At 47.0% G+C, this 15210-nt stretch overlaps 1 protein-coding gene across 16 annotated transcripts in view; it reads left to right on the forward strand.

Annotated features, from left to right (window-relative positions):
• DNAAF1 (dynein axonemal assembly factor 1) overlaps positions 1–15210 on the forward strand; it is a 33831-nt gene that overhangs the window by 14804 nt on the left and 3817 nt on the right. For 6 of the 16 annotated variants that reach the window (XM_009431321.5, XM_054668511.2, XM_054668515.2 and 3 more), the window contains exons 7-10: positions 5846–6012; positions 9932–10585; positions 12483–12598; positions 14892–14945. In XM_009431321.5, the coding sequence (XP_009429596.4) occupies positions 5846–6012; positions 9932–10585; positions 12483–12598; positions 14892–14945 (991 nt within the window). Of the gene's footprint in view, positions 1–5845; positions 6013–9931; positions 10586–12482; positions 12599–14891; positions 14952–15210 lie in introns of all 16 variants that reach the window. The other 10 variants (XM_016930277.4, XM_016930278.4, XM_016930273.4 and 7 more) reach the window with 2 other exon arrangements.

Here is a 15210-nt window from a genome sequence, read left to right on the forward strand (position 1 = left end):
TTGATAAGTATCTTTGTATCAGTCGTTTACCTCTTTGCTGATGAGTTCCTTGGAATGGAATTTTTGGAGTAGTATCACTGCATTGAAGAAAGTGGTTTCAGACTTTGTAAAAACTCTTACAAATATTTTCTAGTTGTTTTCTAGAGAGTTTGTACCAATTTACAACCTCACATAACATAACCATGAAAGGAAATCTTTGCCAAGTTTGTTGATGGGTGAAGATCGTACCCCATTGTTTTAAATTGCCATTTTTGGATAATTGATGAAGTTGGGCATTTTCTTCATTGTTATTAGACACTTATATTTCCTCCTTTATGAATATTCTGTCAGTGACTTTTTCCAAGTTTCTTTTTGAAGTGCTTTTCTTACCGATTTGTAAGAGCTTCTTTAATATCAGGAACATCGTACCCTGGACTGCCATGTTTATCGTCACTGCTTTTATCTGTGTTTTTAACTTACTTTTAAATTTAGATCAATTTAGTAATTCTAATTAGAATAAAATATCAGTCATATAGGCTACTTGACGAGAAGTATAATCCGAATTTTGCATTATACAACATTTAAAATAAATGTAGCTTGTAATGTGTTTTTAAACTCACAAATTTAAATCAAACTAACAAATATTTCAAATAGAGCTTCCACTTTAGCCAGGTAAGAAAACCAGGGCTGGGCGTCGTGGCTCATGTCTGTAATCCCAGCACTTTGGGAGGCCAAGGCGGGCGGATCACGAGGTCAGGAGATCGAGACCACCCTGGCTAACACGGTGAAACCGCGTCGCTACTAAAAGTACACAAAAATTAGCCGGGCGTGGTGGTGGGCGCCTGTAGTCCCAGCTACTCGGGAGGCTGAGGAGGAGAATGGCATAAACCCAGGAGGCAGAGCTTGCAGTGAGCCGAGATCGCGCCAGTGCACTCCAGCCTGGGCGACAGAGCGAGACTCCGTCTCAAAAAAAAAAAAAAAAAAAGAAAACCAGAAGGCCTGCTCCTGGGAGGTTCAACAGAAATTGACCCAGCTCCCTGGGCCCCAGGTCTGGGGGGTGGTAAGGATGGGGAGAGCAGCCCGTGTGCAGGGGTCTGACTCCCAAGCCAGCTCTGCAGCCACGAGCTACGTTACAACCTTGGGGGAGCTCCCTCACCTCCCTGGGAGCACGTTCCTCATCTGCAGCGTGGGGATGAGAATACTGTTGCCACAGGGTCCCTGTGAGCGCCTGTGAGCAACCTGCAGGACTCCGAGCAGGTGCTGGGCTCCTAGGAGTGAACCAGTGGGAACAGCTGCCACTGAAGATCCTGCTCCTGCCCCAGGGGCCATGCTGAGGAAAGTAACATGGATGTTAGCAAAAGGAGCCACCGCCCTTTACAGCATAGCCCAAGACTCCAGCTCAGGAGTCAGATTAACCTGGCTTGAGTCTCTTTTTAGAGACAGGGTTGCACTCTGTCACCCAGGCAGGAGTGCAGTGGCGCAATCACTGCAGCTTCAAACTCTGGGTTCACATAAGCCTCCCAAGTAACTGAGGTTACAGGCGTGCACCACCAAACCCAGCTAATTTTTAAGTTTTTTGTAGAGATGGGGGTCTCACTATGTTGTCAACGCCAGTCTCAAATTTCTGGCCTCAAGTGATCCTCCTGCGTTGGCCTCCCAAAGCTCTGAGGCTCCGAAAGCCTCACAGGCATGAGCCACCACACCCCTGGCATTGAATCTTAATCCAGCCACTGACTAATTGTTTGACACTGGGCACTTGCTGTCATCTAGGATGCAGCAGGTATCTGCTCACCTGTCGTTTTATTAGAGCACTCTCCATGACCTATCTAAATAGTACCTTCTCCACTCGATGTCTCTTCGGCCTGATTTGATTTCCTTTTAGGACACATGAGCCTCTGACATATACTCATTTCTTTGTTTAGGGTCTGTCTTCCCCGACTAAAAGGGCTCCTCTAACAGAGATCAGCTCTTACATTCACTGCTGGGTCCCCAGCCTCTAGAACGGTGACTGGCATGTAGCAGGCAACAGATAGGCCTTTGCTGGCTGTCTGCTCTGAGATCAAAGGGTCTGAGGTTTTCTCACTGTGTGGTAAATGGACTGGAACATGGTTTATTCTCCTTGGCATATTCTGTCTCAGTGACTCGTGGTCTTTCTCTGCTATAGTATACTTTGCAACACCCTGTCTGACTATTTCCAAACACCTGTACCTTTGATTTTACAGCAGGGATCTGCTTCTTCTCTCTGAAGGTAAGCCTCCTGTTTTTAAACCACCAGACTTTGTTTTTCAAATAACAACTTTGATGAGGCATAATTCACATACCATACAGTTTACGTATTTAAAGTATACAATGTGGCTGGATGTGGTGGCTCACGGCTGTAATCCCAGCACTTTGGGAGACTGAGGTGGGTGGATCACTTGAGGTCAGGAGACTCGCTCTCAAAAAAAATAAATAAATAAAAATAAAAAACAAAGTGTACAATGCAATGGCTTTGAGTATATTCACAGAGTTGTGCAACCATCACCACAATCAATTTTAGAACATTCTCATCACCCTAAAAAGGAAATACTGGATGGGCATGGTGGCTCACACCTATAATCCCAGCACTTTGGGAGGCGGGGGCGGGCGGATCACCAGGTCAAGAGATTGAGACCATCCTGGCCAACACAGTGAAACCTCATCTCTACTAAAAATACAAAAATTAGCTGGGTGTGGTGGCAGGCGCCTGTAGTCCCAGCTACTTGGGAGGCTGAGGCAAGAGAATCGCTTGAACCTGGGGGGCAGAGGTTGCAGTGAGCCAAGATCACGCCACTGCACTCCAGCCTGGGTGACAGTGGGAGACTGTCTCAAAAAAACGAAAAAAAAGAAACACCATCCCCATTAGCAGCCAACCCCCTATTTCTCGCTCCCTGAAGGCCCTGGCAGCCACTCCTCTGCTTTCCCTCTCTGTTGATTTGCTCGTTCTGGACACTTCATGTAAATGGAGTCACTCACCATGTGGCCCTGTGTTTCTTCCACTCAGCATCCTGTTGTCAAGGTTCATCTGCGATGCAGCGTGTTCCATCCAGTACTTCATTCCTTTTTATTGCCAAATGATACTGCATTTTGATACACTACATTGTATTTGTCCATCAACTTTCAGAAATTAGGGTTGTTTTCACTTTTTCCTGTTGTGAATGATGAAGTTTTTGTGTGGACAGCTGTTGTCTTCTCCTGGGTATGTATCTAGGAGCGAAATTTCTGGGTCATACAGGGACTTTACATTTAATTTTTGAGGAGACACCACATGGTTTTCCAAAGCAGCTGCACCATTTTACATCCCCATCAGCAGTGTAGGAGGGTTCCAATTTTCCTGTATCCTCACAAACACTTCGGGTTGCCTGTCTTTTTTTTTCCTCTCTCTCTCTCCTTTTTTTTTTTTTTTTTTTAAGATGGGGTCTTGCCCTGTCGCCCAGGCGGGAGTGCAGTGGTGAGATCTGAGCTCACTGCAACCTCTGCCTCCCCGGTTCAAGCAATTCTCCTGCCTCAGCCTCCCTAGTAGCTGGGATTACAGGCATCTGCCACCACACCCAGCTAATTTTTCTATTTTTAGTAGAGATGGGGTTTCACCATGTTGGCCAGGATGGTCTCAATCTCTTGACCTCGTGATCCACCCGCCTCGGCCTCCCAAAGTGCTAGGATTACAGGTGTGAGCCACCGCACCCAGCCCTGTCTTTTTATTTCTAGTCCTCTGGATGGTATGAAGTGGTGTCTCACTGTGGTTTCCATCTGCTTTTCCCTGGTAGATAATGATGTTGAGCATGTTTCATGTACTTATTGGCAGTTTTTGTATCTTCTTTGGATAAATGCCTGTTCAGTTTCTTTGCTGATTTTTAAAAAAAAATTAATAGACTTTTTTTTTTTTTTTGGGACAGCGTTTTGCTCTGTCACCCAGGCTGGAGTGTAGGTGCAATCATGATTCACTGCAGCCTTGACCTCCTGGGCTCAAGCAACCCTCCCACCTCTCAGCCTCCTGAGTAGCTGGGACTGCAGGTGTGCACCACCATGCCTGGCTAGTTTTTGTGCTTTTTGTAGAGACGGGGTCTCGCCATGTTGCCCAGGCTGGTCTGGAACTCCTGGGCTCAAGCCATCTGCCCATCTTGGCCTCCCAGAGTGCTGAGATTACAGGCATGAGCCACTGCATCTGGCCTAGACTTTATTTTCAGAGCAGTTTTAGATTTACTGAAAAATTGAGCAGAAAGTAGAGAGAGTTTCCATATACCACCCACCCTCACTGTTTCTCCTATTTGTAATGTCTTACATTCGTGTGGTAAGTTTGTGACAAACAATCAACCAATGCTGGTACCTTATTATTGACTGAAGTCCATCATTTCTTTAGGGCTCACACTTGGTGTTTTACATTGTATGGGTTCGGACAAAGGTATCATGTCATGTATCCCCCATCACAGTTTCTCACAGAATAGTTTTACTGCCCTAAAACCCTCTGTGCTCTGCTTATTCATCCCTCCTACCTCCTTAGCCCCAACTCCTGGCAACACTGATCTTTTTGCTGTCTCCATGGTTTTGCCTTATCTAGAAAGTCATATAGCTGGAATCCTACAGCATATAGCCTTTATGGACTGGCTTCTTTCACTTAGCAAGGAAGTTAGGCTTCTTCCATGACTTTGTGTGGCTTGACAGCTTGTTTCTTTTCATTGCTGAGTGATATTCCTCCGTCTGGGTGTGGCAGAGTTTGTTTATCCATTCACCTACTAAAAGACATCTTGCTCACTTCTACTTTTTGCCAATTAGAATAAAACTGCTGTAAACATCCATGTGCAGGTTTGCGTGTGGACATAAGTCTTCAACTCATTTGAGTAAATACTTAGGAGCACAATTGCTGGATCATATGGTGAGAGTATTTTTAGTCCTGTAAGAATCCGCCACACCATTTTCCAAAGTGGCTGTACCATTTCGCATTCCCACCTAGAACAAGTGAGCGTTGCCCGCACTCCACATCCTCATTAGCACAGCGTTGCCGTGTTTTGGATTTTAGCCATCTTGTAGCCATATCATATTATCTTATTGTTCTAATTTGCATTTCCCTGAGGACACGTGATGTGGAGCATCTTTTCACAGGCTTATTTGCCATCTGTGTATCTTTTTTGGTGAGGTATCCTGATCATTTGCCCAGTTTTTTATTGGGTTGTTTCCTTATCTTTGAATTTTAAAAGTTCTTTGTATGTTTTGGATCCAAGCCCTTTCCCTGTTATCTTTTTTTGCAAATATTTTCTCCCACTCTGTAGCCTGCCTTTTCATTTTTTAAAACTTTGCTCATTTTGAAATTGTGTCATCTTTTTATTAATGAGTTGTGAGGCTTATTTATATTTTCCAGGTACAAGACCCTTATCAAATATATGATTTGCAAGTATCTTCTCACATTCTTTGAGTTGTCTTTTTACTTTTTTTCAGTAGAGACAGGGTTTTGCTATGTTGCCCAGGCTGATCTCGAACTCCTGGGCTCAAGTGCTCCTCCCACTTTGGCCTCCAAAGTGCTAGGATTACAGGCGTGAGCCACTGTGCCCTGCTGGTTTTTTCAAATAATACTTTATTTATGGTATACTTTGCATGACAAAAATTTTTAATTTTGATGGAGTCCGATTTCTCTATTTTTTCTCTTGTCACTGTGCTTTTGGTGCCATATCTAAGAAGGCTTTGCAGACTGTTCCACCTTAAATAATAAAATTTACATGTGGAACTTTTATCCTTGCAGTCACATGTCTGATGCTCACTTTGCTTTGATTTTGAAGAAAATGAGCAAGTTGATCAGACAGTGTATGTTTGGAGTTCACCTCCCCTATTTATGTTTCTTTGTTTTTTTAAACAGAGCTTGTGCGGAGGCCTGGGCTAGGGGAGGGTACGCAGCTGAAAAGGAGGAGAGACAGCAGTGGGAGAGCAGGGAGCGGAAGAAGATCACGGACAGCATTGAAGCCTTGGCCATGATCAAGCAGCGGGCGGAGGAGAGGAAAAGACAGAGAGAGAGTCAAGAGAGAGGTATGCACTCGGCCAAAGACAACAGCCCCAGAGTTCCTTTGAGATTAGGCGAGTCTAAGCTGTCAAACCCAGTCTTTAATCTTGGGAATTTTTTTTTTTTTTTTTTTTTAGACAGAGTCTCGCTCTGTCACTGAGGTTGCGAGGTTGGAGTGCAGCAGTGTGATCTTGGCTCACTGCAACTTCTGTCTCCCGGGTTCAAGCAATTCTTGTGCCTCAGCCTCCCCAGAGCTGGGATTACGGGCACGCACCACCATGCCTGGCTAGTTTTTGTATTTTTAGTAGAGATGGGATTTCGCCATGTTGTCCAGGCTCGTCTCGAACTCCTGGCTTCAAGTGATCTGCCTGCCTTGGCTTCCCAAAGTGCTGGGATTACAGGTGTGAGCCACTGTGCCCAGCCTTGGATTTTCTTTTTTTCTTTCTTTTTTTTTTTTTTTTTGGTTGGGACAGGATCTCACTCTGTTGCCCAGGCTAGAGTGCAGTGGCACAATCTTGGCTCACTGCAACCTCTGCCTCAAGTGATCCTCTCACCTCAGCTTCCTAAGTGGCTGGGACTACAGGTGTGCACCACCATGCTTAGCTAATTAAAAAAAAAATTTCTGTAGAGATGGGGTCTTACTATGTTGCCCACACTGGTCTCAAACTCCTGGTCTCAAGTGCTCCACCCACCTTGGCTTCCCAAAGTGCTGGGATTATAGGCATGAGCTGCTGCACCTGGCCAGGGATTTTTTTAAAACCATTTCCTCACAACCTGCAGATCCATCTGCAGTTGGCCTCACCCACCTGCCAGCACCAGTGAGAACCTCAAACAGTCATGAGCTGTTTCAAACCACTTTTACTGATGGAACAGTTTTTCAAAATAAATGATGTATTAGTTTTCTGCAGCTGCTGAAAGTAGGAAAACTCAAATAGGTTGTTTTCTTCTACCACACTCAACACTCAGCACACTTGTGGTCATGAAATGTGCAGGGTGTCCCCACACCCACCAATTCTCTGACACCAGCCGGCTGTCCTACAATTCATTTCAATCCTGACACTAACCCCACAAGTGATGGGCAACGGTCCCGCAAGATTACTCTCCACTTCCAATGCCAACCACGAGTCTCAGGGTGTCGCCTGTACTTCTAACAGAATGGCTATAAAATTAGGGTTCCCACGACCCTCTCTTTGGGTTTGATAATTTGCTATGATGGCTCACAGAACTCCAGAGAACACTTATATTTTCTGGGTTATTATATTAATAAAGGATAAAATAAGGGATGCAGATGAACAGCAAGATGAAGTGGAGCTTAGGGAAGGGTCTGAGGGAAGGGGCGGAGCTTCATACCCTCTCTGGCCACACCCCGCTCCAGGTACCTCCAGTGTTCAGCAACTTGGAAGCTCTCTGAACCCCACAGTTTAGGGGGTTTTCCAGAAGCTCCAGCACGTGGGCATGATGGATCATTAACTCCATTTCCAGCCCCTCTGCCCTCTCTGAAGCCCCAGCTGAAAGCTCCAAGCCTCTCATCATGGCTTGGTCTCTGTGCTCCAGAAGCCACCCCACCCCCAAGAGACGCCCCATTCGAACAAAAGATGTGCCTGTCACTCTGGATGCAGGTCTTAGGAGCTCTGTGTCAGGAAACTGGGGTTGAAGACCAAATATTAGAACAAAAGAGCCTCCTAGCACCCCTATGTACAGGGGTTTTAGGAGCTCTGTTTCAGAGATCTATGTATCTTGTAATTTCACAGCTGCCACAACAAATTACCACAAAATTAGTGGCTTAAAAGAATACAAATCTGGCCAGGTGTGGTGGCTCATGCCTGTAATCCCAGCACTTTGGGAGGCTGAGGCGGGTGGATCACCTGAGGTAAGGAGTTGGAGACCAGCCTGAACAACATGGAGAAACCCCGTCTCTACTAAAAATAGAAAAAATTAGCTGGGCGTGGTGGCACATGCCTGTAATCCCAGCTACTTGGGAGGCTGAGGCAGGAGAATTGCTTGAACCCGGGAGGCAGAGGTTGCGGCGAGCCGAGATCGCACCATCGCACTCCAGCCTGGGTGACAAAAGCGAAACTCCATCTCAAAAAAAAAAAAAAAAAACCCACAAATCTGTTTTACCCTATTGCAGCTCTGTGGGTCAGAAGCCCAAAATGGGTTTCACTGAGCTAAAATTGAGGTGTCTCAGGGTTGTGCTCCTTCCGGGGGCCCCAGGGGAGAACCCGCTTCCTGCCTTTCTCACCTCCTAGAGGCCGCCTGCGTTCCCTGGCTCGTGGCCCCTTCTTCCAACTTCCATGCCAGCAGTGCGGCATCTTCCAGCCTCGTTCTGACTCTGACACTCCTGCCTCCCTATTCTGAGGGCTATTGTGATTCTTTTGAACCTGCCTGGATAACCCAGGACAATTTCCTGATCTCAGGGTTCTAGATCCTAATCACATCTGCACAGTTTCTTTGTCCGTGTAAGGTAACATATTCATATTCTGAGATTAAGGTGTGAACACCTTTGACTAATATTTTTATTTTTATTTTTTAGAGACAGGGCCTTGCTATGTTGGCCAAGCTGGTCTCGAACTCCTTGCCTCAAGCAGTCCTCCCGCCTCGGCCTCCCAAAGTGCTGGGATTACAGACGTGAGCCACTGCACCTGGCCACACATACATTTTTATGTATGCCATTTTATATAAAAATGGCAGAAATATGTTGCTTCCTGTCTAGTCTTTTGAATTAGCATACTATAACTATTTTCCATACAGTAGACATTTTCTTACTACATATATTTTGTCTTTTCCTAACTTGTTTTGAAATGTTAAAAATTTTCAGAAAAGCTGAAAGAATAGTAAAACGGATAGCTGTATGTGTGCATTTATTAATAGATTCTGTGGTTTTTCATAATTTGCTACACATTTGCCACATACACACACACACACACACACACGCACACTGCTTTTCCCCTGAACCATTTGAAGATAAAGGCAAACGTCACAGCCCTTAAACCCCCAGTGCTTCAGCGTGCATCTCCTAAGAACTGCCTGCGTTCTATTTTCTTGATGGCTGTGACCTGTTCCATTAAAGGGCTGTGCTTGGCAGTGCCTTCCGTGGGCAATTGGCTCCCATTATTATCCATTATAAACAACACTAATGAACATCCCTCAAGGATACTTTTTTTTTATTTTTTATTTTTTTTATTTTTAGAGAGTCTCACTTCATCACCCAGACTACAATGCGGTGACTCACTGCAACCTCTGTCTCCTGGGTTCAAGTGCTTCTCCTGCCTCAGTCTCTCTAGTAGCTGGGATTATAGGCATGTGCCACCCCGCCCAGCTATTATTATTTTTTTGTATTTTTTTTTTTTTCAGTAGAGATGAGGTTTCACCATGTTTGTCAGGCTGGTTTTGAACTCCTGATGTCAAATGATCCACCTGCCTGGGCCTCCCAAAATGCTGGGATTACAAGCATGAGCTACCATGCCCAGCCCCTCGAGGACACTTTTTAAACTATGTTCCTTATTTATTTATTATTTTTTTTGGAGACAGAGTCTCGCTCTGTCTCCCAGGCTGGAGTGCAGTGGCGCGATCTTGGCTCACTGCAGCCTCCACCTCCCAGGTTCAAGCGATTCTCCTGCCTCAGCCTCTTGAGTAGCTGGGGCTACAGGCGCGTGCCACCACATCCTGCTAATTTTTTGTATTTTTAGTGGAGATGGGGTTTCGTCATGTTGGCCAGCCTGGTTTTGAACTCCTGGCCTCAAGTGATCCACCCTCCTCGGCCTCCCAAAGTGCTGGGATTACAGGCACGAGCCACCGCGCCCAGCCCCTTGAGGACACTTTTTTAACTGTGTTCCTGACCTTTTCCCTGGTCTCAGAAGTTTGCTGTGAGCCCTTGATGTACCCACAAACACCCTTGTCCTCCCAGGACACTCCCACATTCACCTTTGCATTTTCTGCCATTAGGGGAAATGACATCTTCAGATGATGGTGAGAACGTGCCCGCCAGTGCGGAAGGCAAGGAGGAGCCTCCCGGGGACAGAGAAACAAGGCAGAAGATGGAGCTATTTGTTAAGGAAAGCTTTGAGGCCAAGGACGAGCTCTGCCCGGAAAAGCCAAGTGGAGAGGAGCCGCCTGTGGAGGCTAAAAGAGAGGATGGAGGTCGAGAGCCAGAGGGGACCCTCCCAGCTGAGACCCTGCTACTGTCGTCACCTGTGGAGGTTAAAGGAGAGGACGGAGATGGAGAGCCAGAGGGGACCCTCCCAGCTGAGGCCCCACCACCCCCGCCACCTGTGGAGGTTAAAGGAGAGGACGGAGATCAAGAGCCAGAGGGGACCCTCCCAGCTGAGGCCCCTCCACTGTTGCCGCCTGTGGAGGCTCAAGGAGAGGATGGAGGTCGACAGCCAGAGGGGACCCTCCCAGCTGAGACCCCACCACCCCCGCCACCTGTGGAGGTTAAAGGAGAGAATGGAGATCAAGAGCCAGAGGGGACCCTCCCAGCTGATACCCTGCTACTGTCACCGCCTGTGAAGGTTAAAGGAGAGGATGGAGATCAAGAGCCAGAGGGGACCCTCCCAGCTGAGGCCCCACCACCACCGCCCCTGGGAGCTTCCAGGGAAGGTAATGTGAGCGGAGAAACACACACAGACACACACACCTCTCAGGGAGCCCCAGCCTTCGACTCACGTCTCTGTGGGACCTGGGGCCTGAGTTTCACTTCTTCTGTATTGCTGTTTCTAGAAGATAATGGACACTAGTTATCTTGTTTTCTAGAACAGGGCTGCCCAACAGAAATGGAACAGGAGCCACTACTAGATTCTCTAATAGCTCTATTTAAAAAAGTAAAAGGAACTTTGGGAGGCCAAGGCAGAAGGATTGATTGAGGCCAGGAGTTTCAGACCAGCCTCAGAAATATAGTGAGACCTCATCCCTACCAAAACTACAAAAATTAGCTGGGAATGGTGGTGTGCCCCTGTAGTCCCAGCTACTCAGGAGGCTGAGGCAAGAGGATTGCTTGAGCCCCAGAGGTTGAGGCTGCAGTGAGCCAAGATTGCGCCACTGCACTCCAGCCTGGGTGACAGAGTGAGACCCTCCCTCAAAAAATAAATAAATTAATAAATTAATTGAAAATTAAAAAGTAAAAAAAGTAAAACTATTAATGACATGTTTAACGCAATATATAAAAAATATAATCACGTTAACATGGAATCAATATAAAAATTATCAATGAGCTATTTTACTTTTTTCAAAAATTAAGTCATCAAAATCCAGTATGTATTTGACATGGCTGAACGGTAACTTTTTACTGGTGAAAGGTAGGCCATTCATCTCTGACATAAACGAAGCCCCGAGAGCAATGGAGGGATCAGAGCACAGGACCCAAGGATACAGCCCGGGGGAAAAGTAGGGGCAGGACTTGCGAGGTGGCTCACACATGTAATCCCAGCACTGTGGGAGGCCGAGGCAGGCAGATTGCTTGAGGCCAGGAGTTCGAGACCAGCCTGGCCAACATAGTGAGAAGCCCCCTTCCCCGCAACCCCCAAGCATCTACAAAAAACAATAAATTAGCTAGGCATAGTGGTGACCACTTGTAGTCCCAGCTACTTGGGAGGCTGAGGTGGGAGGGGAAGGGGATGGGAGGTCGAGGCTGCAGTGGGCTGAGATTGCACCACTGCACTCCAGCCGGGGTGACAGAGTGAGACCCTGTATCAACAAAATAAAAATAAGTAAATAAAAAGGAAAAGTAGGGGCCTGGATGAGGAAGGGGCTCCTCGCGATTCCGCATTCCTCAGGCGATCTCACAGTTATGAAACTGCACAAGCCCTGACCCTGGTGCAGCAGGAGGGGCGTGTGCCTGGCTGAGGGACAGGCTGGCGGTGGGCTGTGAAGCCTGCCCCTCCGTCTCTGAGCGAGTCGCCTCTGCTGGCATCCCTTGTCACCCTGCAGTCGGCTGCCATTTCCAAGATTCCTGCGGCTGCTGCTTTGACTCCTGGCCGGTGCTCTTCATCTCATGGGATTCGCCTCCAGATTACAGAAAAGGGTAGCCGTTCCGTTCTTTTTCCAGCAGACAGAAGCCTGTGGTGAGCTGCCGTGTTTGTCATGGAGGCTGGCCTTTGGGCCCTGAAGGAGGGCTTTTGTCTTTTTTTTTTTTTTGAGATGAAGTCTCGCTCTATCACCCAGGCTGGAGTGCAGTGGCACAATCTCGGCTCATTGCAACCTCCCTCTCCCAGGTTCAAGCTATTCTCCTGCCTCAGCCTCCCAAGTAGCTGAGACTACAGGTGCCCGCCACCACACCTGGCTAATTTTTGCATTTTTAATAGACACGGGGGTTTCACTGTGTTGGCCAGGCTGGACTCAAACTTCTGACCTTGTAATCCGCCCACCTTGGCCCCCCAAAGTGTTGGGATTATAGGCATGAGCCACCGAGCCCGGCCCTTGGGAGCCCATCTTCACCGTAGGCTCGTCCATCTGCCCGCTGTGTGTTAAACTAACTCCAAGACTTGTTGTTGCTCTTTAGAACCGACTCCCCAGGCTGTGGCCACTGAGGGTGTATTCGTTACAGAACTTGATGGAATGAGAACGGAAGATTTGGAAACCATTAGACTGGAGACAAAGGAGACATTCTGCATTGATGTACGTGAAGTATTTAATCTTGGAGATAAGTATCAGTTTTACTGTTAGTAAAATAGGTAATCAGATGCAGACTTTGGAGACCCTCGATACCCCAAGTGTGGTCCTTGGGCCGGCAGGCCTGGCATTGCTGGGGCGCTGGTTAGAAATGCAGACTCCCAGGCCTCACCCCAGGCCCACTGATTAGAATCCAACTTTCATGCACTGCCCTAGGTGATTCATACACATGCATGCTCAAGTTTGGGGAGCCCTGACCCAAATCGCTACCCTTGAACCATGTCTACCAAACTCTTGATTCCTTTTTGCCAAAGAAGCTATCTTGCTCAGTGGTTCTGACTAGTTGCCTTATCCAAATTCGTGGTGAGAGTTACATTGTATCATCAGTTACATTGTATCTTTATACATTGTATCTTTTCCCCCCTCCGTGGACACCGCCCAGCAGGTAGCTTAGGCTCTCACTGGCCTTCTGGCTCATGGAGGTGTGACGGTTCAGTGTCCCATCCCCTTGAGTGAATGTTTGATCGCAGCCTTGCCTGTCACTCTTCCCTGAAGCTCTTCCCATTTTGATGACAGTCTCAAATGCTTAGGCCCACAAGAATGGTACCATGGGAATTCACACATTGTCTCACAACCCCCCAAGAACTGTCCTTTGATGGGGCACGAATAGGAGAGGCATTTCTGGGTACCTCTGACCTTATACCTTGGAGAGGTGGCCCCCTGCCCACTTCCTTGTTAAACTTCTTCTAAACTGGTGTTTCTAATGTTCAAACTTCAGAATTTCACATGGCCCAGTAGGAGTTAAAGTGATCGGCCAGGCATGGTGGCTTACGCCTGTAATCCCAGCACTTTGGGAGGCCGAGGTGGGTGGATCACGAGGTCAGGAGATCGAGACCATCCTGGCTAACATGGTGAAAACCCATGTCTACTAAAAATAGAAAAAAATTAGCCAGGTGTGGTGATGGGCACCTGTAGTCCCAGCTACTTGGGAGGCTGAGGCAGGAGAATGGCAGGAACCTGGGAGGTGGAGCTTGCAGTGAGCCGAGATCACGCCACTGCACTCCAACCTGGGCGACAGAGCGAGACTCCATCTCAAAAAAGAAAAAAAGAGTTAAAGTGATCACGGTCAGAATTCACAGTGGGTTTCTAGTTTTCTGGAGCTATGTAAAAAAAAGAAACAAAGGCCAGGTGTGGAGGCTTACACCTGTAATCCCAGCACTTTGGGAGGCCAAGGTGGGTGGATCACATGAAGTCAGGAGTTTGAGACCAGCCTGGCCAACATGGTGAAACCCCACCTCTACTAAAAATACAAAAACATAAAAAATAAAAAAAATAAAATTAGCTGGGCGTGGTGGCAGGTGCCTATAATCCCAGCTACTCGGGAGGCTGAGGCAGGAGAACTGCTTGAACCTGGGAGGCGGAGGTTGCAGTGAGCCAAGATCTCACCACTGCACTCCAGCCCGGGCAACACAGCGAGACTCTGTCTCAAAAAAAAGAAAAAGAAAGAGACATAATTGGGCAATTTATCTCTCACATTTGAGAACTGACCATATAGATAACTACAACACTAATAGCTAATATTAATTGGTTTCTTATTATATGGGTGACACCATTCTCAGCATGACTTGTATTGATTGATGTAACCCTTCCTACAACTCTAAGCAGTACATACTATTATCATCCCAATTTCCCAGATGAGGGAAATGAGAAACAGAGAAGTTAGGCAACTTGCCCAAAGCCAGACAGCTAGAAAATGGTGGTGGGGGAGTAACAACCTAGGCACCGTGGCTCCAGTTCATGCATCCAACCACACACTATGCTGCCTCCCCAGCCACGCACTGGTTGTTATGGACAAAGATACCGAACAAACACCCACAATACAAAACAAAAAAGTCCTACAAGTTTTGGGGAGGTACAAAATATATTACTTTTATACCACATAGAGTTTTCGGACTAGTTTGTACAGAGGTGCATTTGGTTTGGGTCCCATTATTTCCCCCAAGATGAACTGGCTGTGTCTCTTAATAAAAAAGCAGAAAAAAGTTGTGGAAATTCTTTAAACACGTCACACCTTGCAAGTTCCCTTTCATTTATTAGATCCAGACACCTGAGGTGGCAACGCTTGCTTTGTGTGTATCTAGAGTTCCTTTTGGTGGGGAACAGGCAGGGGAGTCACCTGAGTGATTTGAGTAACTGTAACTAAGGCTGGGTTGACTGCGTGTTTGCCTTTATCGTGCCTATCAGAACGTTGACAGTGCGTGTACCTCCCTGGTGATGTGCGGCTCACTTGCTCTTTCAGGACCTACCTGACTTGGAAGATGATGATGAAACAGGCAAATCTCTGGAAGACCAGGTTAAGGTCATTAGAAACCATTTTCCCACAGGCAGCTTAATTCCACCTTCGTTCTTGTCGTTTACCGTTTCTCTCCTAAACTTGAAAGTAAAATGTTCCCTGTGCATAAAGCATTGAATCCCCCATATTCTTTTTCTTTTCTTTTCTTTTCTTTTCAGGCAGAGTCTGGCTCTGTCACCCAGGCTGCAGTGCAATCGTGTGTTCTTGGCTCACTGCAACCTCCACCTCCTGGGTTCAAGCAATTCTCCTGTCTCAGCCTCCCAAA

Source organism: Pan troglodytes, chromosome 18, assembly GCF_028858775.2.
Source record: "Pan troglodytes isolate AG18354 chromosome 18, NHGRI_mPanTro3-v2.0_pri, whole genome shotgun sequence".
In the NCBI taxonomy this organism is placed as follows: domain Eukaryota; kingdom Metazoa; phylum Chordata; class Mammalia; order Primates; family Hominidae; genus Pan; species Pan troglodytes.